Below are 21,263 nucleotides of genomic sequence, written 5' to 3'. Positions count from 1 at the left end.
ATGCAGCCACCGAGTCAAATGAAATTTGTCAAAAAAACGGCTTTAACGGCACAGAGAACCAACACATGTCGTTGTTCTTGCCAAGAATCAAGAAGATCAGAGAATAAGAAATAGGATCACTATACATAAGAGTTAAAACAGTTTTTCATAAATGTAACTTTGGACATCCGTTTTTTTTTCACATAGCTTTCTTATTTTAATCCTCAAATAAACTAGATATTATACAAATATAGCCTTTGCATGAGGTCGATACAAGGATATATTGACCTGAAAGAAGTATATTGACTGAGGACGAAGTCCGAGGTCGATATACTTCTCATGGTCGATATATCCTGTATTGAGCAATCAAAACGTCAATTCAACCTTATTACAAAAAGCCTTGAAGTTTGCACATATTTGTAGGGAGATGGATAGCTTGACTTGCCCTAGTAAGCTAACATACACAGTCGGTATAATTACATGGGATCTATAAAATATATAAGTTTCTCACTTAATCTATTCAAAGAAGGTAACCAAAGATTTTGCGACGATGCAAATATTTAACTTTACAATATAAATAAATATCTTTAACCAATGAATTCAAATAGCAAAGTCCATGCAATTAACAAATATGTACTTATTAAGCTTCATGTAAATTATTTAACAATGAAATACATTAAATATGAAATTTGGAGTTTTACCAAGGGAGCTAATAATTAATTAATAACACTGTCTGCCACACAGCATTTCGGGGGCTCTCCCTCTGGTATCTTTTCTCCCTCTTTTATAGCTGACCATGTGGGGCTTTTCTAATTATTGGGGGCATTATGATGACCTATAGTTGTTAATTTCTGTGTCATTTAGTCTCTTGGCAATCATAATACATATTCTTTTATATATAGCGATGTCGTTATTACGACATAGCTATGTCGTTTTAACGACATAGTGATGTCGTTATTACGACATGATATGTCGAAATTACGACATAGCGATGTCGTTATAACGACATGTTATGTCGAAATTACGACATAGCGATGTCGTAATAACGACATGTTATGTCGAAATTACGACATGCTATGTCGTAATTACGACATAAATTTTTTTTTTTGAATGGCCCTTATCGGCTTCCGTAGAATTTTGATTAAAGTTTCAAATTGGTAAAATGTTTTGGACCGAACAAGGCAAGTCAAGAGTTTTAAACGTGTCTTTTATTATATGAATATATTATATTATATAATTGTGAAGTACGTTGTTTTCACCAATGATAAAAACTAAAAGGGGTGAAGAGAGGGGTACCTGTAAAGTGCGAAACGGAAGAAAATTGGAACGAATCGAACAAAACAATACAAAATGAAATGACAGTCATATATACAGAAAATATAATGTATAAAACTAACCAGAGGCAAATAGTTGAATTAATGTAAGCGATTAAATTCATTAACAATGTAAATTTCTCAAAAGTGGAGAATTCATTTTAAAACAAGAAACACAGCCTTGGTTATGATAATTCTTAGTTGAAAATAAAAAGCACGAAATGTATCAAATCATTTTTAATCACAAAATAAATGATTTTAAGGAAAGGCATTTTTAATAAATTGGACATCACATGAAATACATGTTTTTTTTCTTCTTTAGATTTTGCATCTTTTGAAAAGATAAACATTGTAAATACTTTTTGAGGATGTACCTACTAGCTGATTTTTTGAAATCTACAATTTAAGATTGATACATCAAGTCGAAAGAGCATTAGTAAGGAATCAAAATAATCTAAAAGTTAATATTGATTAAGAATTGAATGCTTCTTTTTGTAAATTTATTGGGGTGTAAAAGCGTTGACCGAAGTACATTTTGTATGAAGCGCGGAAGCGCTTCATTCTAAAAATGTACGCGCGGTCAACGCTTTTACAACCATGTAAAGTTACAAAAAGAAGCATTCAATACTTATAATTACATTTTTTTAGCTATGATCATGAAAACACAAATTTTATATATTTTATTATTTAATTCACCTGTGGACTTTATTGTTGGAGCACGTGTTATAATGAATGAAAAGTTGTATTGAGCAATGCAACTGCTTACGGAATAACACGTGATGTGCAGTTAGCCAATCAGAATAAAATATTATAATGAAACATACATCTAATGTAATTATTAGGTTATGAAGGTCGTTATCTAGACTAGACTATTCCCGCAAATTCGCAGGTCCGTATCTGAGTTAAAGAACATATTTTTAGCCTGGATTTTTAGAAGTCATATTGTTATTGGGTGAAATCAACCTGATAATAAGGTGGAAAGTTATGTTCATTACGAAGTCCATGAGTAGCGTGTAGCCATTCATACAATATAAACATATAACATACACATAATGTTCAACCTGCATACCGTGGGGTTAGTATGTGATAGTTGCCGCAGTACCTTTAATTCTACCTAAGTCTCTGACATATTATCCTGGTTACAAGCTTAAGTCTGGCTACAAACTAGTATTTTATTTTACTCTTAAACTCAGCGCGTGTAGCAGTGTAAAATATATATCAACAATATTCCTACTTTCGAGGTTAATACAATTTTCATTGCGACAGTATGGATTCAGTTTTCATTCCGTACCAATACTTAGAACTAATATCAATGACATACCGCAATATATAATTGTAATGTAATCGATAAAGAATAAAGACAGCACGTTAAAAAAATCCTGAGTTGAGTTCAATATCGTAGCGGCTACGTAGCTGCTATCAATATCTTTGTAGCAACTAGTCTATAGCTACACGTTCAATAGTCAAAATCTACGTAGCAGCTACGATATTGATCTCAACCCAGGACTCCGAAGTGTATTTGTGGATTTAATTTCCGCATGAACCACCAAAAGCCGAATATTTGAAGGCCTATAGTTTATATATAAGAACTGCAATAGCTGATTAAAAGTTAAAAATGATTGTTCAGAATTGTACGTTTAATAATTTCACCTGCCGACATGATTGCAGATAAAAAAAAAGTCGAAAATAAAAAAAAAATATGAGGGAATACACGTGCATTTAATAATTTTATGCCTTAACGTACAGTAAAAAAAATATTAATACTCAACCCTAACATACTTTTAGGCTTAATGCAAGTTAATAAGTTTTCACTGTTACTCCTAAATGATGAGCGTTTGGAATACATCAGAACTGTGTGTGTTTAATAATTTTCTAACTCAAATTTTTGCATACCATTATCATAGTAACAAATACTATTGTTTGTAACAAATCATATATGACATATATTTACTTTTAAAATACATTAATAAAAATTGTCTAAATACTCGAGTTACGGTCATCTTTCAAAGTTACGACCATCATCAACAATATTATAGTTGGATTTACGACCATCACACATTTAAAGTTACGACCATCATGCTCGAACTTTTGAATGACTATTTTACGAAAATTGGAATGATTTTGTTTATTAAATTTGGTTTCAATATCAACGCACTCACGATAAGTGTATGTGAGACAAGCGGTATGGCTCAAATGAACCTTTTACTGCACGAAAATCGGAAAAGAAAAACTTATCCCTAGAGTTGTCTCCCATCTCCGGATGGTCGTAACTTTTAGTTACGACCATCCGCTTACCACCAGTGAGTGAAGGATAGTTTAATTTACATGACATTACACATTGGCGTTGTTTCTTTTCTCTCAGTAGATTGATGACTTTCGAACACCGGTATACTACTGTTGCCTTTACAAACTCTGGTCAATAGTCATAAATCGATCTAACTGAAACAATTCCGGGTCACATACCAAAACCGAGACTGGAAAAACATCAACTACAAGAGGAACACAACAGAATGATGGTTTGTTTGTTGATATGGTTTTGAAACCATCAGTTGTTATACAATGGATAAAATATTTTATAGCTTGTCCAGATGTACAAAAATGTAAAATAATTATCATAAAGTCTTTTGGCAAATGGGCCGTGAAAATGGTATAAAATAAAGTGATGTGGTATGATTGCAACGAGACAAATAATAATATTTTAAACTCTGATAAAAACCCATACCTAAGCGACACTTTGGATTTTATTCCGAAAGGTTAATTGTATAGCCAGACTATTTGTTGGGTATTAAAATGAAGATTCAAGTCGGTATAAAGTTTAACAATTTAATAACCGATCCAACAAGAATATAAACGATGTTACAATATTGAGTCCGGTGTTTACGACATAAATGTCTCAGTTTTGAACTATATTGAGGTCCACTGTAATACAATAATAGAGGGGTCATGACTAATGTTTGACAGTTTCATGTTGATGAAGAACTATTTCTGTACCGATGTCTGCTGTATAGCGGACATATCATAAGGGGTGAAAAAAATAATTATTGGCAGAAGTCATATATTTAGTCTGAGTTTTTGATGCAAATACGAACAGATGAATTAATGTTATGAAAATACAAATTACGAACAGCAGAGCCTTTACATATTTTATATACTAGAACAGTTATTAAAATCATCACATTTGTTAATGCATAAAAAATTCCTTACAAAAAAATCTCTCTTATGATAATGTTAATGTCGCTCACATATGAAACGTTACCAACTGCTCTTTTAGACTATTTTATAGACTAAAATGTTGAGAGAAATAGAAAATAATGCCCTTTAAAAATTTCTATTGAAGTTAACAAACGAAATATTTGTATATCAAGGAAATGCATTAATAAAGTGTCTAATAGCTGTTAATGAAAACATATTAAATGTCAAAAAGTTGCTAAATCGTTCAACTATTATATTGAAATAGTTTTATCAACATAATATCCTAATTTGTAATGTATGTTAATAAAATATTTAATGTATGTTAACAAAATATTGATTCAGTCATATAAAGAATCCATTACAGTCGTACAGTTGACCTAAGCATGGAATTATTGACTTATATAATACTTCCATGACCTAAGTAACAGCTGTGATAGTGGAGTCCTATAAATGTATCGACTCATAACCGTTGCTCCTTTTTGTTAATATATATTTATTAAAGAAATAAGGCGTTAATTAGTTCATAATATTTAAACTTGTATGAAAAGTAGACCTATTTCATGAAATGAATAAGCAAAAATACAACAATGAAAAAATCTGTATGGTCGATAAGTACCCATTTTGAATCTTTAAAATCAAGGTTATCAAACAATGATAAAACAGTTTTCAGATTAATGAAATATAATTTTTGACAATAATAACTATTATAATTCTTATGCTATCTTATTTTTTAAAAATTATCGTTGAATAAGACAAAAATAAATAATACACTAACGGATGCAATTCAAATTGTCATTTTTTACGAAAACGTAGGGATCTTCTTTTAAACAATACAATAAAAGGGCGAACATGCAGCAAAGACATTGTTACACCATTTGTTCTTTTCTTTTAATTAAATGAATTATAGTTTGATGTAAATGGTTTGCAATTTTTATATATGTGCATTATTTATGTAATGAGACTCAAGACTTAGTATAAAGATATTGAAAACAGTTTCGGTATTCGACTCTGTTGTGAGGTATTGCACTTCACTATTTTCGGCTCTTGTCTTTGAAGTAGTATTGCAATGTAATAGTTTCAGTCCTCGGCTCTGACGTGTGGTATTGCACATTACTATTTTTCTGTATTCAACTCTGTTGTGGGGTATTGCACCTCATTATTTCCGGCCCTCTGCTCTGTTGACTGGTGTTGTACATTAATATTCTCAGGTGTTCATATGGATTGATATGGGAGAAAAATGAAAATGTCCTACGTTTGGATGTCAGAAGCGATTCTCAGGATATTACATTTGAGGAAAGCTCAAAACCAAAATCGGATATTGAAGAATGTATGATACACACGAATCTACTTGATCAAAAGGAACAAAAGGCAACGCAAATTTGTCTATGGTCAACTTTGCCAGTGGCAGTTTCATAATATTAATAGGAATGAGACAACTACCAGCCAGAGACCAATGACAGGGATGTAAGCAACTGCAGAGAACCACGTACTGATTTTAACAATCAGCAAAACCAATACCCTATAGGAGTCTATAACAGGCCTCATTTCCTGACTGTGTCATTGAACAAACTATGCAACTCAAGCATTACATTTAACACCCCAAATCCAATATTAAAAGCATCGACCTTTGTTATACAAGCAAAACGTTTGAAGTATTCGCTTTGATTGTGCCCAATATGTTTATTTGTCAGATTGCTCTCCTTTGAGTACAAAGGAAAATTGAGGGTATGCAGAATCACTTATTGTTAAGTATACGCAAGAAAACGATAAATGCTAGGTTAAATATTGAAACTTCGGAGAGAAAAACAATCGTGAAAATATTTTTGAAGCATTTTGAATATAAAACATTTAAATGTTTGAATACGCAGTAAAAATGTTTTCTTTTGCTTGTCAATAGTTTTTAGACGTAACATTATTTCCTAAACACTAGCTTGTCGTCAATCAATTAATGTTGATATATTTGCACCGATTATTACTAAATAACAGGTCAAGCATTGAGTTTAAAATGAAAGAGTTGTCCAAATTTGAGGTTCACAAACAATTTTCTTTTTAATATTTTAATCAAACCGCAATGAAAAAAATGTATACGATTTCCATTATTTTTCTTATTTCTTAGTAAATCTTTATATATATACACTGTAGTTATAGGCTAAATCCTCTTCTTTGGCAAGATAAGATACTTATTAGTATGAAAAAAACCAAAAAACGATTGCTTCTAAAATAATGAGTAACATAAATAAACAATTTAAAAAAATAATATTTAAAAAAAAATATTCTACGTTTTTCCCTTGCTTTCAACTTACATATTAGACATCAAAGAAGAATGAAAAATATTACATTTGGAAAACATTTATGCAGGATACCTCTATTATATTCTTTCAAATATAAGGTTATTTTTTTAAAAGGAAAAAAGGTCTACATGTAAATTCAACAATTCATACAAAAACTAACCAACACTTCAAACAGACTTATTTAGAAGGGATATAGTTACGATACTCTTGTCGGGTCATCAAGAATGGAATATTTTGGTATTAATATTGATTCACACATAAAGTCTTTGTATTAGACATATTTAAGGGGGTTCGCGGGTCTAAATCATTTATATAGGATTTCTTTATTTTATAGTTATTAGAAAAATGAAATAAAAAAATGGGGTCACGGCTCATTTGCGCTCACAATCTGCCTTCGAAAGAAGCATAAAAGTTGCTTTTTCTGTTGAACTAATAGGAGAAATAAAGGTAATATCGAAATAAAAAAAGAAATTTATTACAGAAATCGCTCAAATTTTACAATAATTTAGTTTAAGTACAGCATATATCAAAATTATATTAAAAATATAGGTCACCGATGAGTTAAAAGAGATATTTTAATGTTAAAGCCAAAAAATGGCATTTTTCCACCAAAGGGAGATAATTTGGAACTTTTTCAATGATGTTTACATTTTAAAAGTCATCTGGGGCCAACACGAATTTATTGTTTTGAATGTTTTTTGTACCATATGATAAAGTAACAACTACAAAAGGTAATAAATAAAATTTGTAATGAAAAACAAATGTTTAATTTTTTTCTGAAATTTTTATACCCTCGAGCATTTATTCTAAAACCAGTTGTTTGCATGATACGGGTTATGTTCTTCTCATATATTTTTTGATGGTATGATATTAAATCCCTAACGGAATGGATTGTGCTTGATTTTCATATGATGAAGACAATAATCTTTTAATCAGTTTATATAAGGGCTTGAGCTGGCATGTCAGTATAACTGGTAAAGTCATGTATCATTGTCATTTTCCATATTTATTTGGTACCTATTATGACATTGAACTCGGACTCCAAAACTGAATATCAATGTGCGTATTACTTTTTGTTTCTTTATTGTACCTTAACTAGAGGTATAGGGAAGGGTTGAGATCTCACAAAACACCACATTTCTGCGCCTGTCCCAAGTCAGGAGCCTCTCCATGGCCTTTGTTCTTCTTGAATGTTGTTTAATTTTTGTTCATTTATATTTTTTGAAGTTTAGTATGACGTCCATTTACACTGAACTAGTACACATTTTTATCTAGGGGCCAGCTGAGGGCCACTTCCGGGTGCGGGATTTTCTCGCTGCATTAAAGACCCATTGGTGGTCTTCGGCTGTTATCTGCTCTTTGGTTGGGTTGTTGTCTCTTTGACATATTCCACATTTCCATTCTCAATTTTACAATTGCTCATATTGTTTCAGTAATTATTCATCTCACTTATGCCATTAAAAATGATTATCAAAATTTCATATTATCCCCAAGAGAAAACAGCATAATTTGTTTTCCAAATAACCATTGGAATAAAACTAGGAATTGTTTAAAAAATAAAACATCATTGATCATTTTCGTTCTACAGTTATTGAGTTGTGTACCCATTATTGCAATTAATGAAAATCTTCTTCTTCACCATATTACAAAAGTTGCACAATTTATTTTCTAAAGCTGTTTATATACTCACCATATTCAATAACTTTAATAGCTAATCTAAATTTGATAAAAAATATTTTTCAAGTTTATATTTTCTTTTAATTTTCTGTAAGTTCTTAATCTTTTTTCATTAGTCATCTTTAAAAAGACCTTTTTTTCCAAAAATGTATTGAGATTTTCTTCATGGAGAAAGGGTTAATGTTTTGAAGGAATGTTCCCGGGAGGTAATATACCATTTCGATAATATACTATCAACCACTTTTGAATGAGAATACTTCTTTCTTTTAAACTATTTTAAAGACACATTTATACTAAATATTCTGAAATCTGTAATTAACTTTTATATTTACAATGCAATTTAATTGTTTACTTAATGTCATTTCTTAAAATTTATTGTTGTTGCTTAAAATATAAAATGTAAATTCATTTAAATGAATATCGACCCCCAAAACGCCTCTTTTCGGCATTTAAATAGTCAAAATATATTTGGTTATTTCCTAGTATTTACTTTTTACAATGAAGTGTAAATAAAAATAGATGAAAAACTTTAACATATATATATATATGAGAAGTTATCTTTTTTGAAAAAATGTCAATCAAAACCACTAGTATTGTCACATGAACCAAAACATATAATAAGTCTTATTATTCACCATACCATTAGAGAAAAGGGGAAAACATTCGTTTACAATATCTTTATGCCTGTTCCAAGTCTAGAACCTGTAAATTAGTGGTCGTCGTTGGTAATAATTATTGTCTGTAATATATTTTATACTTTATTGTTAGTAGCATAAAATTAGGCCGTTGGTTTCGATTTTTAAAACAACTTTTGACTTGCTGGAGCATTTTTTAGCTTACTATGCAGTATGGTTTTTGCTCATTGTTAAATATTAAAGGCCTTATAGCTATCTGTATTTATTTACGTCCTCGTCCTTTTGGTCTCTCGTGGACACTTCGCTTATTGGAATTAATACCACATTTCTCAATGTTCATATTACAAACAAATACAAAAGCAAGGTCAACGATATTGAAAAAAAAAACAACAGTTGTACATAAGGTATATCAAATAAACTATTCAAACTTGTGTTTTTCAATCTTGTATGAATCTTACAGTAAATGACTGTGGCAAAAATAATCCAGGTCAGATCAAGGGTGCTGACTACTGGATTATGTCAAATCAAATACGCATTTGAAGACCATTGAAAACCCAAAATTCATATATTGATTAGCTCTGGTATAAAAACCTTAGTACTTCAAATAATACAATATCTTTTGAACGGAAGATCAACGGAAAATTATTTCAGTTAGCAAAGGAGGTTTTTAATATAAGTATGAATATCAAAGCAATGACCAATAAAATGTCACCATTCTGTTTTCACCAATGAACAAAAACCTACTCTGTGTTGAAAGCTATGAAAGGCCTTTAACACTAAGCACAGAACGACAACCACTGCATTACAGATTCTTATCCAATTTATAATCTGCGCTTCAAGGGACAACTTTGCTATTTGATAAAATATCTGTATCTGTATCTATACCTAGACAGTACACTGCCTTGAAAGTAAAAGCAAGTTTTCATTCTGCCTTTTGTGTATTAGAAACACAAAATATTTACAAAAAAGAAAAACAAATCGTTCCAGTTTCAGTATGAAATTAGACCTCGGAACTTTCAAACTCTTTTTAACAGTGACATTGTTATAAAGCCATTCATTATACTTTTCTTCAACTCCTCCAATCTTTTATAAAGTGGTCATTGTTTTCAATGAACTCCTAACAATTCTTTGGATTCACTTAACCTTTAAAATCAATTTGTTGAACACTATTGAAAACAAAAGCTTTTAGCAACAAATTCATATTTATTAGAAACTTAAATATTCATTTGAGGGTTTTAAATGCTCTTTTGATATTCAAAACGTCACAATCGTCTGTAAAAGGGGTGTGAAGTAATATAAGCATGGTTAATTATTGACAAATATAATTTACGCATTGGTGAAAATTATATGTTATAATTTTTTTCGTGAAGAATATACTTGCATTTGAAAGCAACCATACAGTACGCATTTTTTTTTCTAACATAGCGAGTATGAGATAGGAATTGCCATAGACCATGTATTTTGTATTTTGGATTTTGAGCATTTGTTATGTTCGGTTTTCAAATGGATTGACAGTAAATGGGTACGTTATCTCTAACATCATGTGATTACAAAAGTATCAAGCATTTAGGTATTCAAATTTTGAATTTTAGACTCCCTGTGCATTATTTTTCAATCTTTTATTCAGAATCTAATACACTAACGTTTTCATTTGTCAAAATTATGATATTTTTATAAAAGTATTGCTGTTTTTAACTTTTTTTCTACAAAATCTGACAAGTGGACAAAGAATAGAAAAAGAAAGCAAGAAAAACACAAATAAAAGGTCAATGCTACTGATAACGAACATAATAACATTGATTTTGAAAATGTTCTGAAAATTAAAAGTTTATTTCCTTTTATTACCGTTGCAAGGTTGCAAAACCATGAACATGGAGCGGAAATTAAAATAATAACACGCGTCCGTCTTGTTGGCAGTCTGACACCTTCGTAACTTTGTCAGTTTTTATCGAAATTTATGTCAAGGGTTTAAATTAGCAATTACTCAGAAATTAGAGCAAAATATTTTTTTTACTGAATTTATGCGCTTCGGAGTATCTTTAGAGGACTTTATGTATGAAATTAGGAGACCAAAAGTCTAAAACTATTGCAAATTAAGTACTGCAACTACGAAGGGTTTGGTAGAGAATGGGGATTAAGGATTTGTATGCCTTTTTTTAATTTCGCAATTTTAAGTTTAAACCCCGAAGTTATTCCCCACAGCAATACATGGGTTATTTTTTATAACGACTATTTTGCGAAATTAGTACTTTTATCAATTCCGATAATTCGTTTACACTGTTTTAAATACTAATTTTCATACACACTTTAATAATCTACAAATTGAGGATAGTTTTCTTACTAAATACATTTCAAATGAACATAATTCAAGAAAACTTTCAAATAAAAATGTTATGTTTTGGTTATTTTATTCTTATTCGAGTGTTATTTCCTGAAATTACTGTAACCCGCGGTTAATATATTTATAAAAATAACCTAAAACTCTATTTACAGAACTTTTGCATACTAGTGTTGATTTTTCTATGGTTCGGAGAATATTTGATTAAACTACTCAACAAATTCATTTAATAAAGCATTTATTGGCAAACAGAAAAATAAGACTATTTTATAAAGAAAAAAAAATGATAGCCGGGTTATTTGTTGTGGTAAAGATACATTGATGCTATTTTTCGCTTTAATGGCCAATATCGTAGCACGTTCGGCCAATTTTCCTTCTTGTTCACTTTTTGTTATTTTTTTACTTTTTAACATAATCTGGTCAAGATATAGTTAGTATTGTGTATGACCTCCATGTGCAACCAACATTACTCTGCAGCTCCCCAGCACAGACACGTTAATTTGTCTTGCATTCTTTCGTGGTACTAGTAGTAGTGGTCGTAACAAATTGGAAATAAAATTATGATCGATGTTCTGAAACGCAGGATGACTATGGCGCACACGTTTATCCAGTTAGTTTCATAAGCCATGGTAGCAAATGGATTTTTATTGGCTCTAAGTAATCAAATTTTAAACGCGCTTAATGCAGTTTATAGCTGTTTTGTTGGAATAACTCACCCTATCGGTCAATTACAAGCATGGGTTGGGCTTGGAGAATTTCGTCCTTTTACGAGTTTTATTTTGTGGCAATTGAGATCTCCGCCTACACCATGACACTACATTCATCGGAGCTATCAACTTTCTGGGCCCATTAGCGAGATAAACATTCATTTCGGTGCCTTCACACTACCATAATTTCTGCTGACTGCGTCTTTATTATGTCATCCTGTTTCTGCAGCAAACAACTGAAATTATCGTTTATAGTTAATAATATAATTTCCTAATGCATGTAGAGCTAAACTTTGGTTAGCTTGCTTGCTTTGTTTGTATATTGTACATTTCATTTGGAATAATGTAAAATCAAATTTAAATATAATACATACAGGTTAAATGATGTCTATTTAAACTGTTTCAACGTGACAATCTTTTTTACAAAGCTTGAGCAAACAATCAAACAAACAAAGTAAACAACCCAACCAAAGTTTTATTCTACAAGCAGTAGGAAATTAACTCTAATAAAATTATGTGCTTGTTTCCGACCATTCCGTTGATTTGTCGCTCCAACAGACTCATTCACGTTATATAAGGGCGCCAACACTGCTACGAAATATTATGCTTTTGGAATCGATTGTTGACTGTTTGCAAGTTGATTCTTTGAAAGACGCGTGTATTCCGGCGCCATTGGTAGGTACACATCTAAATTAAACAAAAAGGCAAATGGACTTAGATATATTTAAAGTAAATCAGCATTTGAAGAATAAGACTTTTTGAAACAGGTGATTAGAAATAACGATAGAATTTTATCTACTGCATTTTATGCCTGTGCGGGTAAATAAAAAAATCAGTACATGATTTGTATGATTCAACATAAACAAAGAGAGAAAAATCAATATCAGCTATCACTGACTTGAATGTTTGAATACAAGCACCAAACTACAATGTTCCTATTTGTTATGGTGATGTGGGTATGTAAAAAAAATTAAAGAAACAAAGTAATGGCCATTATGATTTTTCTTATTTTTTTTTAGGAATCATGTGATTAAGAATTATTATTATTACAACGACAAGTATACGGTATCCTGTAGCTTTTGGAGCTGGGGTCGATGTACGAGATATAGGTAAGGTTAAACTATATATTGTAGCTTTTGGAGCTGGGGTCAGTGTACACGGTACGGTTGAGGTTATACGGTATATTGTAGCTTTTGGAACTGGGTTCGACTTGTAGCTGAGGTTGGTGTACACGTCACGGGTAAGGTTATACGGTATATTGTAGCTTTTGGAACTGGGTTCGACTTGTAGCTGAGGTTGGTGTTCACGTCACGGGTAAGGTTATACGATATCTTGTAGCTTCTGGAGCTGGGATCGGTGTACACTGTATAGGTTAGGTTATACGATATCTTGCACTTTTAGATCATGGGTCAGTGTACACGGTATATGTGTAGCTTATACGATTTATTGTAGGTTTTTGAGATGGGATTGGTGTATAGAATGCGAGTAAGGTTGTACGGTATTATGTAGCTTTTGGAACTGGGATCGGTGTACATAGTATACACGATAAGGTTGTACGATATATTTTGTAGCTGGGGTCCGTGTACATGGTATATATGAGGTTGTACTATATCTTGTAGCTTTTGGAGTTGTGATCGATGTACACGGTATGGATGAGGTTATTCTGTATCTTGTAGCTTTTGGAGCTGTGATCGATGTACACGGTATGGATGAGGTTATTCTGTATCTTGTAGCTTTTGGAGTTGTGGTCGATGTACACGGTATGGATGAGGTTATTCTGTATCTTGTAGCTTTTGGAACTGGGGTCGAGGTACATGGTATGGATAAGGTTGTTCTGTATCTTGCAGCTTTTGGAGCTTGGGTCAGTGTACACTGTAGTTTTAGTTTAAACAATATTTTATTCAAATAAATTGAATTGGATATGGGCAACAGGCATAGCCTATGTAAGCTCTCTCTATTGTACACTGTGTAGATAATATAGGTTACATAATTTCTTGTAATATTTAAAACTTGGGTTGGTGTACATATAAACTCGAAGCCACATCCGTGCGTAACAAACCCTTCTTTTTAAAGCAGAATAAATTACATGTCCTTAATCTTTGTTAGATCAATTTGTACAAACTACCCATTTCATCATCAATATGTACGAAATAGTTTCCACTGGACATTTTACATCGTTAATTCAGTCAATACAAAGGATTTAGTATTCAATATATTAATGTTGGATTTGGCATGATTATATAAGTAAGTAAGTAAGTAATTTTTATTGGTTTGAAATCCAAAATTACAGGATTGATACCAAGACAATACACATTGGTTATACACAAACATACAAACATATATATCATACCAAATTCAATCATTATATATGATTGAAATATTAAATAATTTCTAAATTTATTTTCCAGAAATGTTCGGGCTTATACTTTGGGCTGTGCTGCTGGATGGTGGTCCATTTTGGAATTCCTTTTCCCTGGATGCGACTATGGTCTGTTATGAAAGTTTCACTTATTTCTAAGAAAAATATATATGTTTTCGTATTCAATAAATAAATATAAAGTGTCTAAAAACAATAAATTTGTATTGAAAAATGAACTTGTTTGTATGGTAAAACTACAATATTTGAAAATATTTGTTAAATAGCAATTTCAATCAAATATGGTTTTTTTAAAAACTAAAATGACAGTTTCTAGGTATAATTGAAGTTACATTTTTGAAAAAAAAACACTTTTCTTTTCATAAAAAGGGTACAACAAAAAGCTGTCATTATTTCTTCATCCGTTAAGCAGGATTTGTGAGACCATGGAGGGATTATGACTACGAAAAACATATTAAAATACACATGATATATATTTTATATTTTATAGCCATTTGCGATGGAAAGACGGTATTCACTGGTGCTTGTAATAAATACTACCCAAATGATTACCAAAAAACAAAAGATAAAGGAATAGTACGTTCCAGTGGAGGGACATGTAGCTCTCCAGATACATGTACTAACTGCAATGATGGGTTTTATTCTAATGGACCGTATTGTGAGAGTAAGTGATATAAATATTTCAGTTTTATCATTTCTTAGGATTCGTGTAGCGTTTATAAACATTAATTATTTAGGAATGGAATAGATTAAAATTAAAATATGTTTGAATTTTAGTTAAACAAACTTTTGCATACAGAATTTCAGTACAGGGAATGCCATAATGAAAAATTAAGGTATTGCTGACTTTAAAAGTAACATTTAGGCAAAAAAAGTCACCTTTTCCGTATTACGTTAATACAAAGAAGCTTACGGAAGATTTTGATGGTAAGTATGAACTTTCCTTCACGAGCATCTCAGATCCGATCGCAATTTGTCAAGTTTCATGTTGATTAGTCTTTAGTTTTCTGTGCCGTGAGGGCAATTGTTTTTCTGTGTATCCTTTATCTGTGCCGTGAGGGCAATTGGTTTTTTTGTGTATCCTTTCTCTTTTGGTTATGGAGTTGTCAGTCTGTTTGATTTATGGTACATGTGTTTCCTCTTTGGTATCTTCCAAACCAATTTCACAGAATCAAACATTTGTAACTAAATTTGCATTCGTTCATACGTATTAATGTGTTAACGATGATTAGTTTTGATATATTAATCGCTGACAAAGAAAGTCAAGATTCTAATTTCGATACAGAAGAAAAGAGTAAAATCTAAAAAAATACTGAACTCCGAGGAAAATTCAAAACAGAAAGTCCCTAATCAAATGGCAAAATCAAATGATAAAACACATCAAACGAATGGACAACAACTGTCATATTCCTGACTTGGTATAGACATGTTCAAATGTAGAAAATGGTGGATTGAACAGAATTATGCCAAATTAAGAAAATAACTAGCTAACAAGAAGGACGATAATAGGTTGGTTACCTCAATAGAATATTCAGTATGCCTTTTGCATATACAAATATAAACGGCATTGTCAAATAACGACCGGGTACCAGGACAAAAAACATTAATTAACTCATTTAGTGCAAAATATCCTATCATTACAGTGTGTGGACCTATTGCCAACTGCAACCACCGACGTTGTACCTCTGGTAGTAACCAAGTATGTGCGTGGTGTGACGGAGAGGTTAAGTATTCCCCTTACTGGAGAGCGTATACGAGTCATTTGGATACAACAAAATGTCAGAGTAAGTTTCTTTATCTTTTACTAAAGTATAAGCGTGTAAGTCAATTAAAAAAAAGTTTTTTGTGATACCTCTAATAAAGAACTTTAATGTTGCATTTTATATTTAATCAACTTATAAATAGAAAAAAAGGACACGCCTGACTGCAATCTACTCAGACACATAAACATGTAATAGTTTAATTTCACTTTTAAAAGAGAGTCGGAATGAACGACGGTCATGTACAAATTGCTACCTCAAATACTCGTGACTTAAAAGTGATTGTAAATGACAGACACATAATTTATTGAAGATAAAACGCTCTTTTGGCCAACCTTCAAGCGGTATATACTCAGCTAAAGCTCAGAAACAAGAACAAAACCAAAATCAGAGCACTACTAGTGAAAGTAATGATGAAAAACAAGTTTAAATTCAAACATATCATATCAAATCAATTTTATTTTAAGGGATTCAATTTTCTGTCATACTTCTTGTTAAAGATGCACACATGCACATATTACTAGTTTGTAGCTATCAAGATACCGGTATTAAAAAAAAGTTTTTGGAAGTCTTTTATTAGTTAAATATATTTGTTCATTACAGGTCATTAAATTTGTTTTCATTGTAGAGGCTTGTTCATGGAGATCCGACAGTACAAGGTGTTACCCTGGAACATGTTCAAATGAACTAGCAGCTAACTGTCAATGTGCCGCGAACTTTGGAGGAACACATTGTGAAAATAGTAAAATAAAATTCTATCCTGTTTCGTAAAATTTTGATTTGCAATACTCGTTAAACAGATTCCTTCGTTTATTATTATTTAAGCATTATTTTAAAGAATATTAATGTTCATGAAATTTATGAAATTTAAGCTAAATCTTATAATCTAATGTTCACTTTAAACAAATGTTTATAGTGGTTTGAGTGCCAATGAGACAACTCTCCATCCAAGTCATAATTTATAAAAGTAAACCACTATAGGTCAAATAAAGTACGGTCTTCACCTCTGAGCGTTGGCTGATACCGAACAGCAAGCTTTAAAGGGCCCCAAAAATGACTAGTGTAAAACGATTCAAACGGGAAAACCAACTGTGTCTAATCTATATAAACAAAACGGGATTTTCTTTATGTAAGTTTTCATTTTACAGCATCGGATTTCAATTACAAACATTATAAATAAGTCGTCAAATTTTTTTGACAATACAATATATTTATTTTAGTTCAAGATACTCCTGCCATTGAATATAACCACTGTAAATTCACTGACGATCAAGGAATTAACATAGTAGAGAACGAACCAAACTACGTCCAACAAAGTCATCCAATAATTTGGACTAACTTCCTGGGTTATACAAAGATGAAAACAAGCATGGTCGCCAAGTACATTCAACCGGCCGACAATCGTGATCCTGATAGTTATATAACTGGTTTCCGAGTTGGTGTCATAGAACAGCGCACCACTATGAGTTATTACTCAGGTTTGTAGTTTGAGATTTTTCGTTATAAATCTGGTATAGAAAATTATCACGAATGTAGAATTTGTATAAGTTGAATTCATTTGAGACAAAATCGTAATTTATTTAACTGTTTACTTTTAATCATTCAGTTATTAAAATATATATTCTTTTAAAATATGAAGACGATATCTTTGATTCAGGCTTTAAAAAATGTAGTAAAAATATGTTTTACTTAACTTTCTATCAGCGGTCAGACCGATTCAGAAAAAAAAGAATTTCTAATCAGACAAATATCCACAAAAGACGACAAGGACCGGTAATGGACAAATAGGTTCTATGTACACCACAAAACAAAGAAAATAACACTAAACTATTTTTTTTTATCCAAAACGCATGACACGAAGAATGTAAAATAAATCGAAACAACAGTTTTTGATATCTTCATTTTCACCTACCTCATACAAAGTACAACGACATATATTTTTTCTTCAGCTGGCACCGTGACCCCTTCAGTTAAGACATTGACATGCCCTGGTATGCATCGGGATCAACCAGTAGATTTTCAGACATGTCCAATGGATTTCTCGATATGGAATGGCATGGGACATGATGACAAGTATGTGATTTCAAACGAAAGTTTTTGTCGAGTCTGCGACTTTTGTCGCAGAAAGCTCGACATAGGGATAGTGATGCTACCGCGGCGGCGGTGGCGGCGGTATTAGCTAACATCTTAAAAGTTTTATATTTTAGAAGGTGGAAGACCTGGATGCTTCATACTTTGTATATGGATGCCTCATGCTACGAAGTTTACGCCAGTCACATGTCCAATGTCCTTGACCTCATTTACATGGTTCAGTGACTAATTGAAAAAAAAATTTTGTGATGTTAAATTCTCCCTTATTATCAGTAATAAGATAACTATATTTGGTTTGTGCGTACCTTGCAAGGTCCTGATGCCCATCAGACAGTTTTCACTTGACCTCGACCTCATTTCATGGATCAGTGAACAAGGTTAAGTTTTGGTGGTCAAGTCCATATCTCAGATATTATAAGAAATAGGTCCAGTATATTCGGTATATGGAAGGACTGTAAGGTGTACATGTCCAACTGGCAGTTGTCATCTGACCTCATTTTCATGGTTCAGTGGTTATAGTTAAGTTTTTGCGTTTTGGTCTGTTTTTCTTATAATGTATGCAAAACGTCTTCTATATTTAGTGTATGGAATGATTGTAAGGTGTAAGTTTTTGAGTTTTGGTCTTTTTTTCTAGTACCACATGCAATAGGTCAACTATATTTGGTGTATGAGAATATTTTATAATCTATATGTCAGTCGCGCATGTTTTATTTGACCTTGACCTCATTTTCACAGTTCATTGCTCAGTGTTAAGTTTCTGTGTTTTGGTCTGTTTTTCTTAAACCATAAGCAATAGGTTAACTATATTTGTTGTATGGAATAATTGTTAGCTGTACATACCTGCCTGGCATGGTTCATCTGACCTTGACCTCATTTTCATGGTTCATTGGTTAATGTTTAGTTTTCTTGGTTAATGTTAACTTTATGTGACAGTTGTAATAAAGCTTTATATTTAGGAATTTCAGCATAATATCAATGATAAGTAAAGAAGGCGAGACATTTCAGTGTGTGCACTCTTGTTCATTAAACGCTTGCAATCGCTGATTTATGAAAATTCAACAGAATTAGGTAAAATACCTTTAACTTCAAAGTTTATTGCTGAAAGATCCTGAAGCCGATGGTAAAGTATAGTTTGCAATAATGTATAGATAGAAGACGATGTGGTATGAGTGCCAATGAGACAAATATCCATCCAAGTATCAATTTGTAAAAGTGAACCATTATATATATTAAAGTACGACTTTCATCACCGAGCCGTTGCTCATAACGAACAGCTAGCTTTTAAGAGCCCAAAAATGACTAGAGTTAAACCATGCAAACAGGAAAACAACGGTCTTATCTTTTTAAAATAACAAAAAACGAGAAACACTTATGAACCACTTGCACATTTTCGTCTTTACCTCGGGAACTAAATTCTATTAATATTATTACTTTAAGAATTTATATATTTGTATCATATCAATGAAATGAAAACGCTATAAAAATCAAATAAGAAAATTAACGAACTGTAAGGAAATTTCAAAACGGAAAGTCCTTTATAAAATAGCACAATCAAAAGGTCAAAAGGAAACAACGGTCATATTCCTGACTTTGTACAGCCATATCATTAGTAGCAAATGGGGGATTAAACTTGGTTTCACAGCTAGCTTACCTCTTACTTGTATCACAGTCACATAGAATTCCGTTATATTGACAACAATGTGTGAACAAAACAAACACACAAGTGTTTAAAATATAGAAAAATGAAGTACAACAGACAACATTGTAATATAAATTTAATCACTTTACTATTTCAACAAAGTCTTTTTTATATTTTCATAAACATAATATACACCTTTGAGACCTGTAACGTGTTTACAAATCCTTCTCTCGTACCATTCATATTTCAATGCATTTTTGTGGCTTTCGTACGAAATGTATTAATGAGGGAAATGTCAATTAAATTGTAGAATTTTGTATGAGGTGTCGTCAACAAATGGTGGTTATGTGGATGTTGCAAACAGAGAGAATGGCATAACAACACGATACTATTATCAAGGTCAAACACTGACACGGACCTTTGAGTATCACTGGGATGTGGTGAATCCGTATCATTGTTCTGTATCGGCGGGAAAGTCTTGTACTCATTTTATATCCATTCCAACAGACATAACAAATAATGTAAGACTATATACGTGTTTTAAGTGACATATTGTATATCCCATTACTCAATCAGAACAATTTCTAAAAAGCGGGAAAATATTTGAACCTTTGAGTTTTTGGTTCTTTGTGTTTTGAAAATAATAGCCTTTTTGTGAATTTTATATGAGAAATATGTATGCGTCACTTTACCGATTTCAGTTCGAACGCACATGTGGTCAAATGCAGATGTGTACAAGTTTTTTTTGTGAACAGTTTTCCCCGTTTTGTTTTTAACATGGTCTAAGCATAATATTTAAAAAATCAATTGAAATTTTTGAATAGTAATGAAACTGTAAAAGAGCACTGATATCATTATCATTTGAAAACAATCACTTCATTGCAGCCTATAATGACTTTTAGCTGGGATGGTTGGTCAGATGACTTAGCTGGTATTCTTTATTACGAGTATCAAGTATTTGATCTTGATAAAGATGGCACACAGTTAGTTGATGGTCGAGTACCTGTAGCAAATGCCGGAAACAAACCCATCAATGATACGGTAAGTTGTTGGCTTCAAAGCCTTTGTTATTCTTTAGAATTAGTATGTGTTTGTTGATACTAAGTATAGATACATTTTGGTTGGTATATAGGTTATAAAAAATACACCAAACGAGGGTCTATTGGCATTTGTACAATACAAACAACGAAATCATTACAACATTTCTCTATATCATATCAGGAGCGGATTGAGACGGGGATGTAGCGGGCATGCGTGTCCTTAT

At 31.7% G+C, this 21,263-nt stretch overlaps 1 protein-coding gene across 1 annotated transcript in view; it reads left to right on the top strand.

Annotated features, from left to right (window-relative positions):
• The window catches only part of LOC139483017 (uncharacterized), a 54,948-nt gene that overhangs the window by 24,501 nt on the left and 9,184 nt on the right, over positions 1-21,263 (top strand). Inside the window, exons 12-21 of the mRNA XM_071267047.1 lie at positions 5,693-5,811; positions 13,752-13,968; positions 14,541-14,620; positions 15,000-15,173; positions 16,153-16,293; positions 16,898-17,011; positions 17,490-17,747; positions 18,219-18,342; positions 20,310-20,520; positions 20,885-21,040. Coding sequence (XP_071123148.1) covers positions 5,693-5,811; positions 13,752-13,968; positions 14,541-14,620; positions 15,000-15,173; positions 16,153-16,293; positions 16,898-17,011; positions 17,490-17,747; positions 18,219-18,342; positions 20,310-20,520; positions 20,885-21,040 — 1,594 coding nt within the window. The remainder of the gene's footprint in view (positions 1-5,692; positions 5,812-13,751; positions 13,969-14,540; positions 14,621-14,999; positions 15,174-16,152; positions 16,294-16,897; positions 17,012-17,489; positions 17,748-18,218; positions 18,343-20,309; positions 20,521-20,884; positions 21,041-21,263) is intronic.

The sequence above is a fragment of the Mytilus edulis genome, chromosome 7 (genome assembly GCF_963676685.1).
Source record: "Mytilus edulis chromosome 7, xbMytEdul2.2, whole genome shotgun sequence".
In the NCBI taxonomy this organism is placed as follows: domain Eukaryota; kingdom Metazoa; phylum Mollusca; class Bivalvia; order Mytilida; family Mytilidae; genus Mytilus; species Mytilus edulis.
The sequence above is the reverse complement of the archived record's forward strand: the minus strand, read 5'-3'. Positions and strand labels throughout refer to the sequence as shown.